The sequence below is a fragment of the Thermobia domestica genome, chromosome 16 (genome assembly GCF_964235325.1).
Source record: "Thermobia domestica chromosome 16, izTheDome1.hap1.1, whole genome shotgun sequence".
In the NCBI taxonomy this organism is placed as follows: domain Eukaryota; kingdom Metazoa; phylum Arthropoda; class Insecta; order Zygentoma; family Lepismatidae; genus Thermobia; species Thermobia domestica.
The window spans coordinates 119147626-119164004 of NC_137469.1; the positions used below are offsets into that span (position 1 = coordinate 119147626).

The 16379-nt window shown below is 38.9% G+C and overlaps 2 protein-coding genes across 2 annotated transcripts; both read right to left on the minus strand.

Moving 5' to 3' along the window:
- Window positions 1-218: 218 nt before the first annotated feature.
- LOC145673371 (uncharacterized) lies at window positions 219-9915 on the minus strand. The gene is made up of 2 exons (XM_081743015.1): window positions 5470-9915; window positions 219-581 (listed from the first exon to the last, which is right to left on the minus strand). Exon 1 carries the CDS (start codon window positions 9632-9634, stop codon window positions 5912-5914), a length of 3723 nt encoding a protein of 1240 aa, XP_081599141.1. The 5' UTR covers window positions 9635-9915; the 3' UTR covers window positions 219-581; window positions 5470-5911.
- On the minus strand, window positions 9914-10807 carry LOC145672595 (uncharacterized). The gene has a single exon (XM_081741756.1). The coding sequence runs from the start codon at window positions 10805-10807 to the stop codon at window positions 9914-9916; it is 894 nt and encodes a 297-aa protein (XP_081597882.1).
- Window positions 10808-16379: the final 5572 nt, after the last annotated feature.

Genomic DNA, 16379 nt, shown 5'->3' on the forward strand with positions numbered 1-16379 from the left:
CTTATGGTAGCAAACGAAACAAATGATCAGCAACAGAAATAATTAGGCTTGAATTTTATTTAGACATTATTAATTAAGAGCTCTTTAGCACATTATCTCACGTTACCCGCGCGAGAAATGTTGCATTTAACCAACAATAGAAACATATGCTACCATAATTGTGCATAAGCTAAAGATTACCCTAAACCAAGACAAGGAAAGAAAATAAAACAATAAAATACAGTAATAATAATTTTATAAGGTCCATTAAGAAAGTACATGGAAATTGCGTACTGATTGCTACTGATAAAATGTGTGTTAATTCCTGTACCTCATTTCTCCTATTTAGAACTTAAACTATTCAAAATGCAGGCTCATGGACAGTGACGAAAGAAAGTTTTTTTTTTTTTTGTGTGTGTGTGTTTGGTCTTTTAAGTCATACGAGAGAGACTACATTTCCAATCCTGTTCACGTGAATTAACTCCATTGACAGACATGCTCCTTTCCCATGAAGTCTGCAAACAGACTGCTCTCCTCAGATATACGTCGGAGTTCTCGCCAAAAGATCGGTTCTTGAAATGGCTGTAAGCCACTGCTTGCATCTGTAATACAAATTAACATAATGAACCCAATAATAATAATAATAATAATAATAATAATAATAATAATAATAATAATAATAATAATAATAATAATAAATGAACATACAGTACATTTTACTATCGCTACGTATTACGAAGTTTGAAATATTCTACTTACGAAAATAAGCTTTAAACTTATTATGTGTAGTAAAAATTAGCTTTCCTTCGGAATTAAAACACTACAATACCCTATATAGAAAAAAAAAAATATTTTGAGACCATTAACTCCAAATAAAGCAATGCAGTACATTTTCAAGAAAGTATCTTATACTTCTGAACGTCAAAAACTGAGAATTTATAGGCGAGATAGTACCGTAATATTTCTGCACAAATACAAGTGGCTGAAATTTAAATTGTTACTCAAAACTTACAGTAGTTCCCAGAAAGTACTTTGTGACAACTACTACCAAACAAAAGAAATTGAGGTGAATTTCTCTAGTAGTAGTTTGAAGAAATGCCCGTGACAGAAAATTTCCCTTTTTCCTGGAATCACCCATATATATATATATAGGGGTAAAAGTGCAGGGAAACGTTGTCCCCCACCTCGAAAAAATATGTACGGCTTCCCCCCAGTACCTGAAAAAAATTACAATGGACAAAAGAAAGGCAGAAAGCAGGGGGAACGGCGTGACGTCACGCCGCTACCTACCGTCCCCCCACCTTTTCAGATCCACTTTCACCCTATATCTATCTATCTATCTATCTATATAGGTGGCCAGTAAAAGCCATAATGCTACTAACCTAGTTAGGGCTTAATCGTAGCAAGGAGCCTGCTCGAGGGCGTGTCTATAGGGAGCAGACGCGTAAGAGATGGTGAGTATTTGCGTACGCGATGGTAGTGAAATCGTGGGTTTTCGCAGTGATGTGATTACCTGTAGCACTTGTAATGATTTTTGAGAAGAGAACAATAGAAAGAAATGCAGAGGTCTTATTAAAAGCTAGCAGTGAATTGGGTTCGGAAGTAAACGCAGAGAGAGAGAAAAAAAACAAATAAATAAATACATGGAAGTGCTTCGGGACCATAACACGGCAAATCGTGGATGCGTTTATACTTTTGATAAAGTGGATAGTTTCAGATATCTGGGATCAATATTAACAGACGAAAAACATATTCATGAGCAAATTAAGTGTCGACTAAAAGCAGGAAATTCGTGTTATTATTCAGTTCAAAATTTCTTGTCGCGAATTATGTCGAGGAATTTGAAGCTTAAAATACATAAAACGATAATCATGCCTGCTGTTCTGTATGGCTGCGAAACACGGTCGCTAACTCTGAGGGAACAACATAGATTGAAAGTATTTGAGAACAAGATCACGAGGCGAATATTCGGACCCAAGAGGAACGGGAATGGGGAATGGCGGAATCTTCAAAACGAGGAACAAGGGTGGAAAAAAAAATATATTTTTTTTAAAATCATTTTTGCTGATTTTTTTTTATTTAAATCGATTTCTTTGACTTAAATCAAATCTTTTTCCTCGTAAATTACAAGTCGCGAACTGAAGAAAAAGCATTAGGAAGTAGTATTCAATGCTAATTATGCCATTTAAATGAAAGTATTAAGGTTGAATTTTGAATTAATCCCCGATTGTTAACCTCTGTTAATTCCAAGCAATGTTTCTTAACCCTTTTAAATTATGTTTTTTTTTTTTTTTTTTTTAAAAAGGGAAATTATGGACTTTCAGTCAAGCAGCTACATCATCATCCCTATTTATCCTAGGATCATGGTTCATACCTCATTCTCTTCAGAATAGAACGGCCTCAGAAACGGTAAAATTCACATTTCTCTATCATGTCTCTGAAGCGGGAAATTTTGAGAGAATGGGATTTTTCTGATTTTTTTTTTCAAATTTTTATCCCCTCTGGACTCCCTTGTGTTAACGCACATATCGCAAAATCAACTGGGAAATACTAAGGGGTGTACTAAATGTGTGTATAAAATTTCAAGCTATCTTGAATACTAAGGGCGGGGAAAATATTTAACAATGAGCTGAGAACATCCCCACAATGCCCCAGATAACCCGCATGTAATATAAAAATTCCCTCAGACATCTCTATTTATTCTAGGGTGATTTGTACATTATTCTATTCAGAATAAAAAAGATTTTCTATCATACCATTCAAATGTCTCCATCGTGTATCTGGGGCAGAAAAATCACGAAAAAAGGAATTTTATATTAAAAATATCCCTTTTTTACCCCTCTGGACCAACCCCCTGTTTTAAGGTAGAGATCTGAAACACTGAAAAATACTAAGGGGTGCATTGAATAAATGTGCAAATCTCCTACGTGCAAAAGTAAGCCCGCGAAAAATAATATCCCCCAAATCCCCCAATTCCCGTATAACACAGGATCTCAGGTAACAGTTTCCTGTAACATCCCTATTTATCCTAGGATCATGGTTCGTACGTCACTCTCTTCAGAATAGAACAGCCTTTCAAATGATACCATTCATATATCTCCATCTGAATCGCGGAAGAAGCTATTTTGTTAAAAATATCTTTTTTTTTTTTTTTACATTTTCCCCTCTGGACCCCCCCCCCGGTTTTCACGCAGAGATCTGAAAAATAATAAGGGGTGCAGTGAACGAGTGTGCAAAATTTCAGTCTTTCGAATGCAAAATGTAAGCCTACCAAAAAATAATAATAATAGGCATAACAAAAAATATATTTTTAAATTTATGATGTCATCACACACTATGCTTTCAAAGTCTTAACTGGAAGACCAATCGGAAAACGACCATTAGGAAGACCTAGGCGCAGATGGGAGGACAATATTAAGATGGATCTCGCAGAAATAAGAATACAAAGTAGAAACTGGATCCAGTTGGCCAAGGACAGAAGTCAATGGAGAGCTTTTGTGAACGCGGCAATGAACCTCCGGGTTCCATAGGTAATGGTGTTAGTTAATCTAAGTAAACATGCAGACTAAGAAAAGTTCTATCAAATTATTGTTTTGACATTTCTTTCTTTAAGTGATTTCCCAAGACTTTCTACAGTCTTATTACCCTGACGCATGACCGACATTTGGGTATACATTGATCAAATGCGTGCAACCTAATGTGCCCTGGGAATGAACACGTGCTATTCTATTATATATGCAATTACAAAATTATTATTACATGAAGTTCGCTACTAGTGTCCTAGAAATTGTTTCTTAGACCAAGAGTTGCATTTATTGGTGCCGATTTATTTTATTAGGACTCCCCCAAATGATATAAATATGCTTTCGGACGTATGCTATAAAAACGACTGTGCGAAAACACAAACCAACCTGTGCTATGTGCCCATTTAAGGACGAAAATGCTGTCTATCTATTCAGAGTAGCAACAAGGAGGTTTGCGCGGAAGCGCGTAGGTAACGAGCAGGCGTATCTGCGAAGGAGGGTATACACATAAATGAAGATATCGAAAAAACATTTCATATCGCAATCACTCACTTTAACACCACTGTGGCCCTTGTAATGATTTGACACTAGTAACATTATATTTGTAAACATCACCCTGGTTTCCAACATTGTGGATATATGCTTCGATAATAGGAACTAATATTCTACGCAGTTCTCTTTGATACGCACTAACTCACTTTCACCATAAAATTACGATATTCTTAGCCAATACCAAATAAGCACTAGAACGTATAACACGCTGGGTCTAGACGCAAAACTCAAATCAAAGTTTATCTAAAGCTTTTCATAGCCATTATTCTGTTAATCCCCGCAAGATTTTCAACATCCTAATGACGACTTATGAATAGGTTAAGTTTTAATTAGTTCACTAAGTACATAGCTTTGGCGCGGCGGAGCGTATCGAAACTTAAACAGCTTCTTCTTCCTTGGAGGAAGTTGGAATTCTGAAGAAACAAAAGAAAATACTCTCCAGTACACCTACAGAATAGTCTGTTCAAAAAAAAAAAAAAAATCTACATATTATTCACTAAGACGGTCTAGACTGGTACCAAGCTGGCACGCCTATTACAATTATTTCGGCATAAGCCAGCTTAGCACCAATCCACAAGTATGCAGATTGATAATACGCGTGCAAACTCATGTCTTTCCCTTACAAGTACGAACTTGCGTCCTTACGTACGAAAAAAAAAAACTGCGTAAAAACACTAACTTACATTAGATGGCTAGTAAATGCGAAAATGCTACCTTTCTGAATCAGAGCAGAAGTACAGTGCACGAGCGCAGGGGTTCGACATGGAAAGACGCGTCAGCGACGATGGGCATGCCCATAAACGGATAGTAAAAAACTCTTGGTTAGGTGGCGAAAAAAAGCTATAATGGTATCTAACCGAGTCAGAGCAAAACCACAGCAGGGGCCCTGTACGGCTGTGCGTTTGTAAGGAGCAGGACACACAGGGAATTCGCAATATCGAGAATAGTGAAAAAATTTATATACGATAAAGTAACAATTTTGAGCACGCAGTGATTTCACCTTAGTAACTCCTTACTTATAACCATAAAATGCATCATGCGGAAATAGTTCACTAGTGGAAAGTAGCATGTTACAGCCATAACATATTCTCGTATGTTTTATCCCTAGTAAGTAAGCACAAAATACTTGTTCCCTACATTGTACACAAATGCTCCAACAATGGAAATTGGTATCTTACACAATCCGTTTTCATATGCATTCAGTCATATGCCGTAAAATTATAAACTTCTATTACAGACTATTCTGCGGCATGCCCAATCTTTAACAAGTTACAAGTAGGCATTATTTACGTTATGGAAACCTAACTTTAGCCTCCAAAGTAAGAAGCTGTAATTTCACTCCTAATCTTATTTGGAAAATGAGTTTTGCCTCCAGACTTTTCATATATGAAGTGTGTAGTTAAAAGCTACTTACCTTTCGTTGTCTGTAGGAAATCTAAAATACGATACATCGGAGTCCCTTTCATATTTTGCACACACAACGCACTTGCATTATGCACACACACACAACGCTCGGCATTATGAAACTATAAAATGTTACACTTTATATACACAAGAATATATATACAATATATGTATATATATACACAAAGAACCACTTTTTATTTTCGAGAAGAACCACTTTTTATATAACCGACGCTACTCATCTTCGCGTAACGATCTGCACATTGAGTGATAACAATAGATTTGAAATTTACCGCTTTCACTGGCCGCTTCCGCTCTGAACGGTCAAATAACATAAACGATTAGCTTTTGTTTTCAGTAGTTCATACTTCCCGAACTCCTTTTAGTGGCGGCGCTAGTTATCTAACCAATTTCAGCGGGAAAGGGGAGTGAAATCTCTTACAATATTCACTCTACGACTTAGGTCTTTGTTGAAGGCGTGACAAGTATTCTTGCACCCACCGTTTCCAGAAATGGCGAGTCAGCTGTTGAACTAATTGCCATCTTCGAGGGTTGGATATTTTGCTTTCAAAAGGATTCCTGTCAGGAATGGCAACCAAACTATCTCCAATGAGAAAATGAGCTGGTGTTAACACGGAAAGATCATTGGGATCGCTAGATACTGGTGTAAGGGGGCGAGAGTTTAGTACTGCTTCGATTTGAGATAGAACAGTATACATCTCTTCGTAACTCAACGTAACATTGCCCACAACTCGTTTCAAATGATGTTTGATACTCTTCACACCTGCTTCCCACAAGCCACCGAAGTGCGGGGAAAGGGGGGGACTGAAATGCCAAGATATTCCCTGTTCACTTAAATACGCTGAAGTTGTTTCGTTTCCCTCTCTGTGCGCACTGGAACCTAAAAGCTGTTTTAACTCTTTGCTAGCACCGACGAAATTTGTCCCGCAATCACTATAGACATCAGTGGGGATCCCTCGACGGGAGACAAAGCGCCTAAAAGCAGCTAGGAAACAATTAGAAGTTGCATCCGACACAAGCTCCAAGTGAATGGCCTTTGTAGAGAGGCATACAAATATAACTATATACGCCTTATACGGCACTCTCCTTCTTCCAAAAGCGTTCTTAAGAAGAATGGGGCCCGCGTAATCGACACCTACTTGAAGAAAACATCGACTAAAATTCACTCTGGCTGCTGGTAGGGAGCCCATCATTTGTTTTTCTCCTTTGGAAGCAAAACGATGACACTTTACACATCTTCGCGTAATCGCTCTCACTATATTCCTAGCTCCAAGTATCCAATACTTTTGCCTCAGGCTAGCTGTTACCAATTGAGGGCCGCCATGCAATGTAGCCTCATGTTCGTGTTGAATCAACAGTTCACTTAACTTATGACTCTTTGGCATTAAAATGGGATGTTTGTGATCTGTGGCGATCTCTGCGTGTTGTAATCGACCTCCCACTCTCATTATCCCGTCATTGTCAATAAATGGACTTAAGCACAAAATAGGGCTCTTGGGGGGTAAGGGTTTACCGCTCTTTAAATGTTCTAGTTCTCTAGCAAATGCTTCACTTTGCGTTTGTTTCACTAAGCATAACAATGAAGCTTTTAGCTCATTAGCCGTTAATGGCCCACTTTGTCTTGGGGAATTAGCCTTGAGATTGTTGATGAATCTTAGACACCATGCTAAAACACGCCTTGACCTCGTGAATGACGAATAACGGTTTGTGATGTCATCCGTTATAGTAGTACACATAGCTGTCACACACTTTTGCCTTTCTTCCATCGTAGCGTGGGGGTCGAAGTCCGGACCCGGATCGTCGGATAGCACTGGCTGTGATAGCCACGAAGGACCATTCCACCATAAGTCATGACACAACAATTCACTCGGATTGATTCCCCTCGAAGCACTGTCCGCGGGGTTTTCTGCACTATTTACGTGACGCCAGCGAGCCGAGGGAATTAAGCTCTGTATCTCGGAGACTCGATTTGCCACAAAAGTTTTCCACTTGTTAGGCTCAGCTGCTAACCACGAAAGAACTATGGTGGAGTCACTGAAGGCAATTATATCTTCTATCTTGAGTAGGATAGCCTTTAACACAGCGCTAAGTAGCCTTGCCAAAAGCACAGCCGCACACAGCTCGAGTCTCGGTAGGGTCATTGTTTTTATTGGGGCAACCTTCGTTTTTGCTGCAATTAATCTGCTTTCCACGTGACCATCTGCGCATTCTGCCCGCAAATAGGCGACACTAGCGTAGGCCTTTTCAGAAGCATCACAGAAACCAATTAATTGACACTTGACTGTATTTACTGGTACGATACAGCGCTCCACGGTAAGTTCGCGTAATAGCGGTAACTCACAACAGTATTTGCACCATACTTCACAAAGCTCTACCGGAAGTGCGTCATCCCAGTCCAACTTGTTTTTCCACAAGGTCTGCAACAATATTTTGGCTTTAATGGTTACAGGAGACAACCAACCAAGTGGATCAAATAATTTTGCTACTTCGGACAGTATAATTCGCTTCGTTAGCACTGAGTGGGGTTTTGAAGGGCACACTCTAAAACCGAATTCGTCCGCGGAGGGAGACCACTCGACACCAAGCGTTTTAAGTGTGTCGTCAGTGTCAAAACGAAAGGGCACATTCGTTTCACGCATATGAGCTGGGATAGCCTCTAACACTTCAATCTCATTTGAGGACCACTTCCGCAATTCAAAACCTCCTCTTCTCAGTAGCTCGATCAGTTGTCGTTGAAGCTCGATGGCTTCTGGCACCGAAGCCGCCCCTGAAAGGAGGTCATCCATAAAAAAGTCCCGCTTGACCACTGGAGCCGCCAGGGGAAAGTGCTCACCCTCATCTTCTGCCAGCTGTTGTAGACAGCGTGTCGCCAGGAAAGACGCACTCGCAGTACCATATGTTACCGTCCGTAAACGAAAGTCCTGAATGGGCAAATCCGGCGACTCACGCCACACAATTCTCGTGTAATCTCTGTCCACCTTGTTTACTAGCACAGCACGATACATTTTCGCTATATCAGCACACAGGGGAATCTTGTGGCCTCGAAATCGCAGTAATAGTGGCAATATGTCATCTTGGAGTTTGGGCCCGATCATAAGCTTATCATTTAATGACACACCAGATGACGTTTTGGCACTAGCGTCAAACACAACTCTTAATTTTGTAGTTGAACTACTTGGCTTCATCACTGCATGGTGGGGCAAGTAGCAACTCTTCTCTGGGGAAACGCTTCTCTCTCCTATTGGCACGATCTCCATGTGACCTAGATCAAGATATTCCCGCATAAAATCCCGATATTGCTCTTGTAAGGCAGGTGACTTTGCAAGCTTGCGTTCACTGTGCAAAAGTCTTCTAACAGCAATGTCTCTAGATGCACCGAGAGTCTTTACACTATCCTTGAAGGGTAGGCTTACCGTGAATCTTCCGTGTTCGTCCCGGTAGTATGTGTCTTTGAAATGTTGCTCGCACTTTTTTTCCTCTAGTGTGAGGTGTTTCTGGGGCGGAAGCTCTTCTATTTCCCAAAACCTCTGCAAACTGATTTCAACCTCACAAGCGACATGGTGAGATGTAACTGTAACACTACGTCCAGTAGGAGCGATGCTCCCTGCGACGATCCAACCGAGAGCAGTTTCTATCGCTACGGGCGATCCAATGGGTCCCACTCGTTTTCCACTACACAATAATAAAGGAAACACGTCTCCACCTAGCAATATATCCACAGGGCCCACCACATTGAACGTTGGGTCCGCGAGCTTGATACCGCTTAAGTGATTCCACAAACTTGGGTCCGGAACTGGTGCCTTTGGGAGATTAGATGTAACCTTGGGCACAATTACTGCTCTGGTGCTGAAAGTTTCGCTGTCATCACCTACCGCTTGAAATTCTAAATCCGTCACTGCACGAGAAGTGCCCACACCTGCACCCGTTATTCCAGAAATCACTATTTTCGTCTTATGTTTTGTTAGTCCCAGCTTTTGAACACAATTTTCTGTGACAAATGACGTCTCAGAGGCGGAATCGAGCATTGCACGGAATGGGCGCCAAACATCGTTTCTGTCTTTCACCTTTATAATTGCTGTTGATAACAACACATGCGGAGTGTTTCTCTCGGCTACAACATGTGAAGAAACAGCTTGTTCTCCGTCAGGTGACATCGACGTACTTCGGGGCTCACTACGCTCATAATGAAGTAATGTGTGGTGTCGCTTATGGCACACACGACAACTAGATGAGGAACACTGGGTACTTTTGTGAGAACCGCGTAAACAATTGAAGCATAGCTCTTTACTCTTCACAAACGACACACGATCTGCTACAGAGCGTTTTTGAAAATCAGGGCACTTATGGAGAGAGTGTTTCGCATTGCATAACTCACAGGGGTTTAGTTCACTCTGGGTCACTGTATGATGTGTCACTGCTTGCCTCTTTTCTCGTTACCTCATTGTATCACTCGACGTCGTAGTCTTCCCTCTGCTGCCGCTAGAGACTGCGAGCGCGCGCGCGCGATGATCCAAGAAGTCCGTTAATTCTTTAAATGAGGGTTGCTCATTTGATTTTTGCGCTAGTTCCCACTGCCGACGCGATTCGCTATCGAGTTTTTCGGTAGTGTGGTACACGAGAATAGCGTCCCAATGCTCTACGGGTTGCTCCATCACTTTTAACGAACGCGTACACTCGACCGTTGTATCGATTAATTTACGCAATGCAGTGGCCGATTCCTGCTGAATGACCGGTTGCGTGATTAACCGCTTTAAAATCGAATTCACGATTTCACGCTTGTTTTGATAGCGAGAGTTCAGAATGTTCCACGCTTCCTGATAATTAGTATCAGTAATTTGTATAGCCTGGATTAGTTGCGCGGGTTCACCTTTTAGACTTGTTTTCAAGTACTGCAGCTTCTGAGCTCCCGAGAGCTTCTCGTTGTTATGCACCGATGCAGTAAACAAGTCCTTAAATGATAACCACTCGAATAAGTTCCCACTAAATGTTGGCAACTGTAATTTCGGCAGTTTCATTTCACTACACGCATGAGTTTCACTATTGGGAGGGGATTGTGTTGTAGCTTGCAGATCCATTAGGGACACACTTAGTTTTACAAGTCTACTTTCCATTTCTGCGAGCTCTTCTTCTTCTTTAATAAATTCTTCATCGTTGGAAACTGCAGCTATTTCGTCCAAAAGTTGAGAACAGTCTTGTTGTAACTCGTTGACCTTCCCGCTATGGACCAATATGGCGTTCGCGTCGTTCTGCGACAGCAGGCTCACTGCCTTTTCCTGTCGAGTAATTTTGGCTTTCAAAGTACGTTTTTTAATATTTAAGTTCTCCATTGTTTTAGAATGTCACACACACTACAGAACACACACTCACAAAAGTTCACCAAAGCTGCACTTTTTGCTTCATCCGGCACTAAAGGAGGACCATGTTTGAGCTTCTTACCAAACGACGGTTTGTCATTTTAAAGCTTTTATTTTAAATATATGAAACTATATAACTACAGAAAATTCAGATAAATATGTAAAATGATGTACTCAGTTGTCTACTATTCTCAATTTTGAATTGTTCTCAAGTTTCTTAATGCTTTTAGATGGATAATTTTTCACTTGAAGGAGGTAAGAACTCACACACACACAAAACTCTTGTCGCGTCTCTCTCTCTATATAGCTGGAGGACGCTAAAAACAACCCCCAAGAAAGGGAGTGGGCGAGCGGTAGGCATAGGCCATCTATTGCCAAAAAAGAAAACTTTCTCACACTACACATACACAAAAACGAAAAGAAGAAATGAACAAATTGCCCATGCACAAGCTCGAACAGTACCCACTTGTGGCTAACCTCACTCAAACTCTCGCTCACATCATTTCGACCTCATGCTCATATTGTCAACATGACATCACGCTTACTTGTCCTTACATCGTCAACCTCAGGGCCGGATCCAGGATTTTTTGACGGGAGGTGCACCAATAACTACCAAAATAACCAATTACACTGAAATTCTTCAAAGTGACATGTGGCAATCTTTACCCGTGATAACGTGATGCATAGAACGGTGGGAGGTGAGTATTTTAAAGAAGGTCGCAAGTGTTATGCAGGAAAAAAATGTCCTCTCCTACTGACTTCTGCTTTCTTCCCTACTTGAGAAATGTTATATATTGTTTTGCTTTGGTGAATCCTTTTCCTTCAACCTTTAGAAAATCGACTTAAACTATTGCTTTTGCAAAGCTCTGCCCCGAACGGAAACATAATGGAAGAAAGTTTCGGAAAGTGTTTCTATTTTCACTGGTAGTTTTCTCATTTTAGATAGTGTATATTTACAACGAAGGGGGGAGGGTGCACGTGAACCTTTGCACCCCTTCTAAATCCGGCCCTGGTCAACTCGACAGGCGTTCACCTCTGGTGTTTGGGGTCCCGGGTTCGATCCCAGCCCCCGCCAAGTGAACTTTGTGGTGGACAAACACCGCGTGCGTGGGTTTTCTCGGGATTCTCCCGTTTCCTCCCACTTTCTTCATTCCACCATTTCATTCATTACTCATCATCACCGTCTCCTTTAGCCTAACCGGCATAACCGTGGGACGTAAAATTCAAAGATTTCATTTCATTTCATTTTCAACTCGACATCGCGCGCACTTGACCTAACGCTCACATCATGATTTGAAACTAAAACTCACTCTCACTTCGTGAGGGTAAGGTCGAATGAGCGTGAATTCTGAACTCATGTGCGCCAACCTCATGAGTTCAGGCATCTTAGGAATTGACAGATCAACAATTAAGAACTACTCTTTATGTTTTAGTACTTAGATGGAGTGCAAAGGAAATATTGCCAAATGAGTGTTAGCACAGAAAAGACACAATTCTTATACTTCCAGCGGACATAGGCCACGTTTTCTCAGTACTTCTTGATTCGTGTCTGGTAACGCTAGTAAAAATAGCCACTAGCCACTGATAAACACGCTCTGTAAAAATCAAAACACTTTGCGCGAAAGGTACGATCGTAGTGCAAATTAGAATTGTCATTCCTATTCAATTTACTGTGAAATTAAATGAGATTTTTTTCTGTAAAAAAATAATTGTATACACAAAGAGGGCCATAGGTGTATTAGTGAACGAACAAGCGTAGAAAAACGGTTTGTGTTCTTAGGTTTTACAGGTGGAAAATCCCGGTTTCAAAATCCCATGGCAAGCCTTCTTGACTGAAGTTTTCTAGAGAGTTTTTTTTCCTAATCTTACCTAGCGAACTGGAAATTTCCTCTATGGTATTGACAATATCTCTTGGCATGGAAGACGTTGTATTATGTATCGAAATGAATTTTGAGTACTTAATTTTTCCACGGAACAACATTACACCAAATAGTTTTCTACGTAACACATGACAAGATATAATGGAATAAAAACGAGCAAAGGAAAGAAAATATTATGTCATAAAACTTATTAAAACGTATACTTCCCACGCCAAGACGGAAAATGTTGAAGATGGTAGTATATGGAGGGTTAGTAACTGCAGCAAAGAGCCAGCCACACATTTCAGAAAATTTTATTATTATTATTATTATTATTATTATTATTATTATTATTATTATTATTATTATTATTATTATTATTGAATGTACTCATCATAATTGATACAAATGAACCACCGTGCTCCCATTCTTCAATTGAAATTAATATCGTCATATCACAAACTAATACTCAACCCGACTTGACTTGGCTTGGCTTGACTTTTCATCTATATATATAACGTTCTATTTACTGCTTTTATTTGCTATAAATAAATAAACTGTGTTGGCAAAGTGACTGCCAATTTATAAGTGTAACAATAATTAAAAGAAACTGCGTTAAAGCAAAACGGACGTTCTTGGAAACAGCGTTATGCACGTAATTCCTTGTATTCTTGTTTTACGAATGGGGATAATGTATCAAGAAATTATAAACGTTTTAAGGAACATTATACGAAATGTTGATCTTGTATACAAGACAGAAAAAGACATGGAAAGCTTACGTGTACATAGTAATTTGGTTTAAATATAACAAAACACACAGTATAATGAACAGGAATGATGAAAATAACGGTTTTAATTCAAGCACATTAGCTGCTCAAAAGTAAAACCACAAGAAAAACAAACTTTCTTATAAATAGGTGTATACTGTGTTAAACTGCAAAATGTCTTTTGATGCTTTAATAGCTTTTTCGCTATAGGCGGTGTGAGAAACTTCAATTAAAGAGCGGATCTCAGTATTACAATGACTTTGCAGCTTCAGTATGTTTATATCATTACATCCAACTAATGATGTACTTCCGATATCACAAAGGAATAAAAAAAAAAGTTTTCTGCAGGCGGAATGAAGATTTAAGTGGAAAGACTTTGTAGGAATATTTTATCACCTCTTTCTTTCTAATGAAGCTTGGTAATGAATACATGAGTATTATATATTTTGAGTTTGAGTTCTCGGTAAGAAGGAACGACACGATTTTGTTCCCTATTGTAAAGTGGCGAGGAATCAATTGCCCATTTTATCCCTTCGACGCTAATTCCAAGGCTTTCTACCACGAAGTTTCCAAAACATTGATTGACTCTCGTACTAGACGGTGGGAGTCTTGGTGCGGGAGATCTAGATTCTATTTTCGATAAGACAAGATGTGATTTGGATCCAAGGCTCTTTGGTATGATCATCCTCATTTTTCTTAATTTTAGTGAACAACGAAGTTTAATTTTAGTTCTTAAAAAACAACGAAGATTACAAAAATGTAGAAAGTGAACCAGGCACTGGAATGAAGATTATCAAAAATGTATACAATGAGTCAATTGCTGAAATGATTATAAAAAATCTCAAAAGTAAGCCAGGTACTGAAATGAAGGTTATAAAAATGCAGAAAGTGAGCCAGGTATTGGAATGAAGATTACCAAAAATACAGAAAGTGAACCAGGTATTGGAATGAAGATTATCAAAAATGTAGAAAGTGAGCCACGTATTGGAATGAAGATTACCAAAAATGCAGACAGTGAGCCAGGTATTGGAATGAAGATTACCAAAACTACAGAAAGTGAACCAGGTATTGGAATGAAGATTACCAAAACTACAGAAAGTGAGCCAGGTATTGGAATGAAGATTACCAAAACTACAGAAAGTGAACCAGGTATTGGAATGAAGATTACCAAAAATGTAGAAAGTGAGCCACGTATTGGAATGAAGATTACCAAAAATGCAGACAGTGAGCCAGGTATTGGAATGAAGATTACCAAAACTACAGAAAGTGAACCAGGTATTGGAATGAAGATTACCAAAAATGCAGAAAGTAAGCCAGGCACTTTCTACAAAATACTATTAGATACACAAATAACTCTCTTTAAATCTTTTCTAATGGACCAGAAATTTCAGAGTGCAGTTTGTAGCGTCGTAATTGTTGGTCAAACATATCTGTATCGAAAGATCTTGAAAATTATAGTTCATGAAATAGCATTTTGCAGATACTGTCAGGCTCACATTTTAAAAATTTTGATGTTCTATATTGTCTTTAAATCTATATTATAAAATTGAAAGTGACAATGTTTGTGACACTTAATCTTTAGAACCACCCAACCGATCACAGAACATTCATGAAGTGCTTTTTTAACTTCTGGCAACAGTGTTGTCAAATGCTACGGGCTTTCCTTTCGCTCCACATACAGTATTTTCTCTTTCATCCGGTACGTTCAGGACTGGATTGATAATTTTGTCGGATTATCGAACGTTAATATACAGGGTGGCACAAAAGTAGGCATTGATCAGGTATAACATTCTAGTTTATGGGTTTATTTGCTTCGGGTCTTCCGAGCTTAAGATGTAAGTAAACACACATTAAGAACAAATAATAAAGAAACAAAGTCTACCTGATGGATAACAATAAGAAATGCAATAAGTTGAGCAGTACGGTACCGTATACCTACTTTTGGGCTACTCTGTAGTTCTAACTGGAATAGCAAAGATAAATCATTTTAGATGTAAAAAATGCAAACGATTAAAACATGTATTTTCTGTATTTACCAACATTCTGAACCTGTGCAATAGATATACTTGCAAATACCCTCTTGCAAGAGTATTTCGTCATTTTTATATCATTAGTTGTCGAAGAACCACTATTGCAATCAAGCATTATGAAGTTTTCGTTTTTGGATCAAAAGATCCAATACATTTCAGGCAAAAATTTTCTTGGAGCCCTTATATCTGAAAAACTACATACAGTACAGCCAAAACCAAACTATCACTTAACTCAGTATGGTATGCTTACTCCGTTAAAAAAAAAAAAAAAAAAAAAAAGAAAGAAAGAAAGAAAGAAAGAAAAGAAAAGAAAAAAAAACCGAAAACTCGATTTAGGGGCCGTTCAAATATTTTGTGGCTCCCGAACCATGGCCAAGATCGCAATTTTTTAAATGCATTTTTTGGACCATTCCCAAAATTCTCGAACAAGATTGCAATCCTTTGATCCATTTTTTTTATCATTCCTAAAATTCTTGTCGCCTTTTTCGACAACATTAATTATTTCCATTTTTTGTTCTATAGTGAGTGTCGCAGGCTTAGTATTATTAGCACTTGAAGAATTCATGCTGGGCTTTGAATGCAATACAGTACATTGTAAGTACACAGTTGTAATATTGTGGAAACGTAAAATGTAATCTGCTAGGAAACATAAAACACTGTACTGAAAAGAAAACTGACAGTCACAATAAACATCGAACGAATTAAAATCATAGGTAACGCCCGAATACATCATTAAAAAAAAAAAGAAAAAAAAAAGAAAGCAAATGGTTCGATCGGTGCCGAGTTACAAGAATGTGCCGAAAAATAGAATGTCGGATTACTATATTAAATTTTATAAAACGGGAGATATCTGAAATACAGATCTTCCTTTGCACGATTTCATGTTACG

Coding starts and splice junctions, on each gene's coding strand:
- LOC145673371 (XM_081743015.1), bottom strand. CDS start 9,634: ATGTCACCTGACGGAGAACAAGCTGTTTCTTCACATGTTGTAGCCGAG.
- LOC145672595 (XM_081741756.1), bottom strand. CDS start 10,807: ATGGAGAACTTAAATATTAAAAAACGTACTTTGAAAGCCAAAATTACT.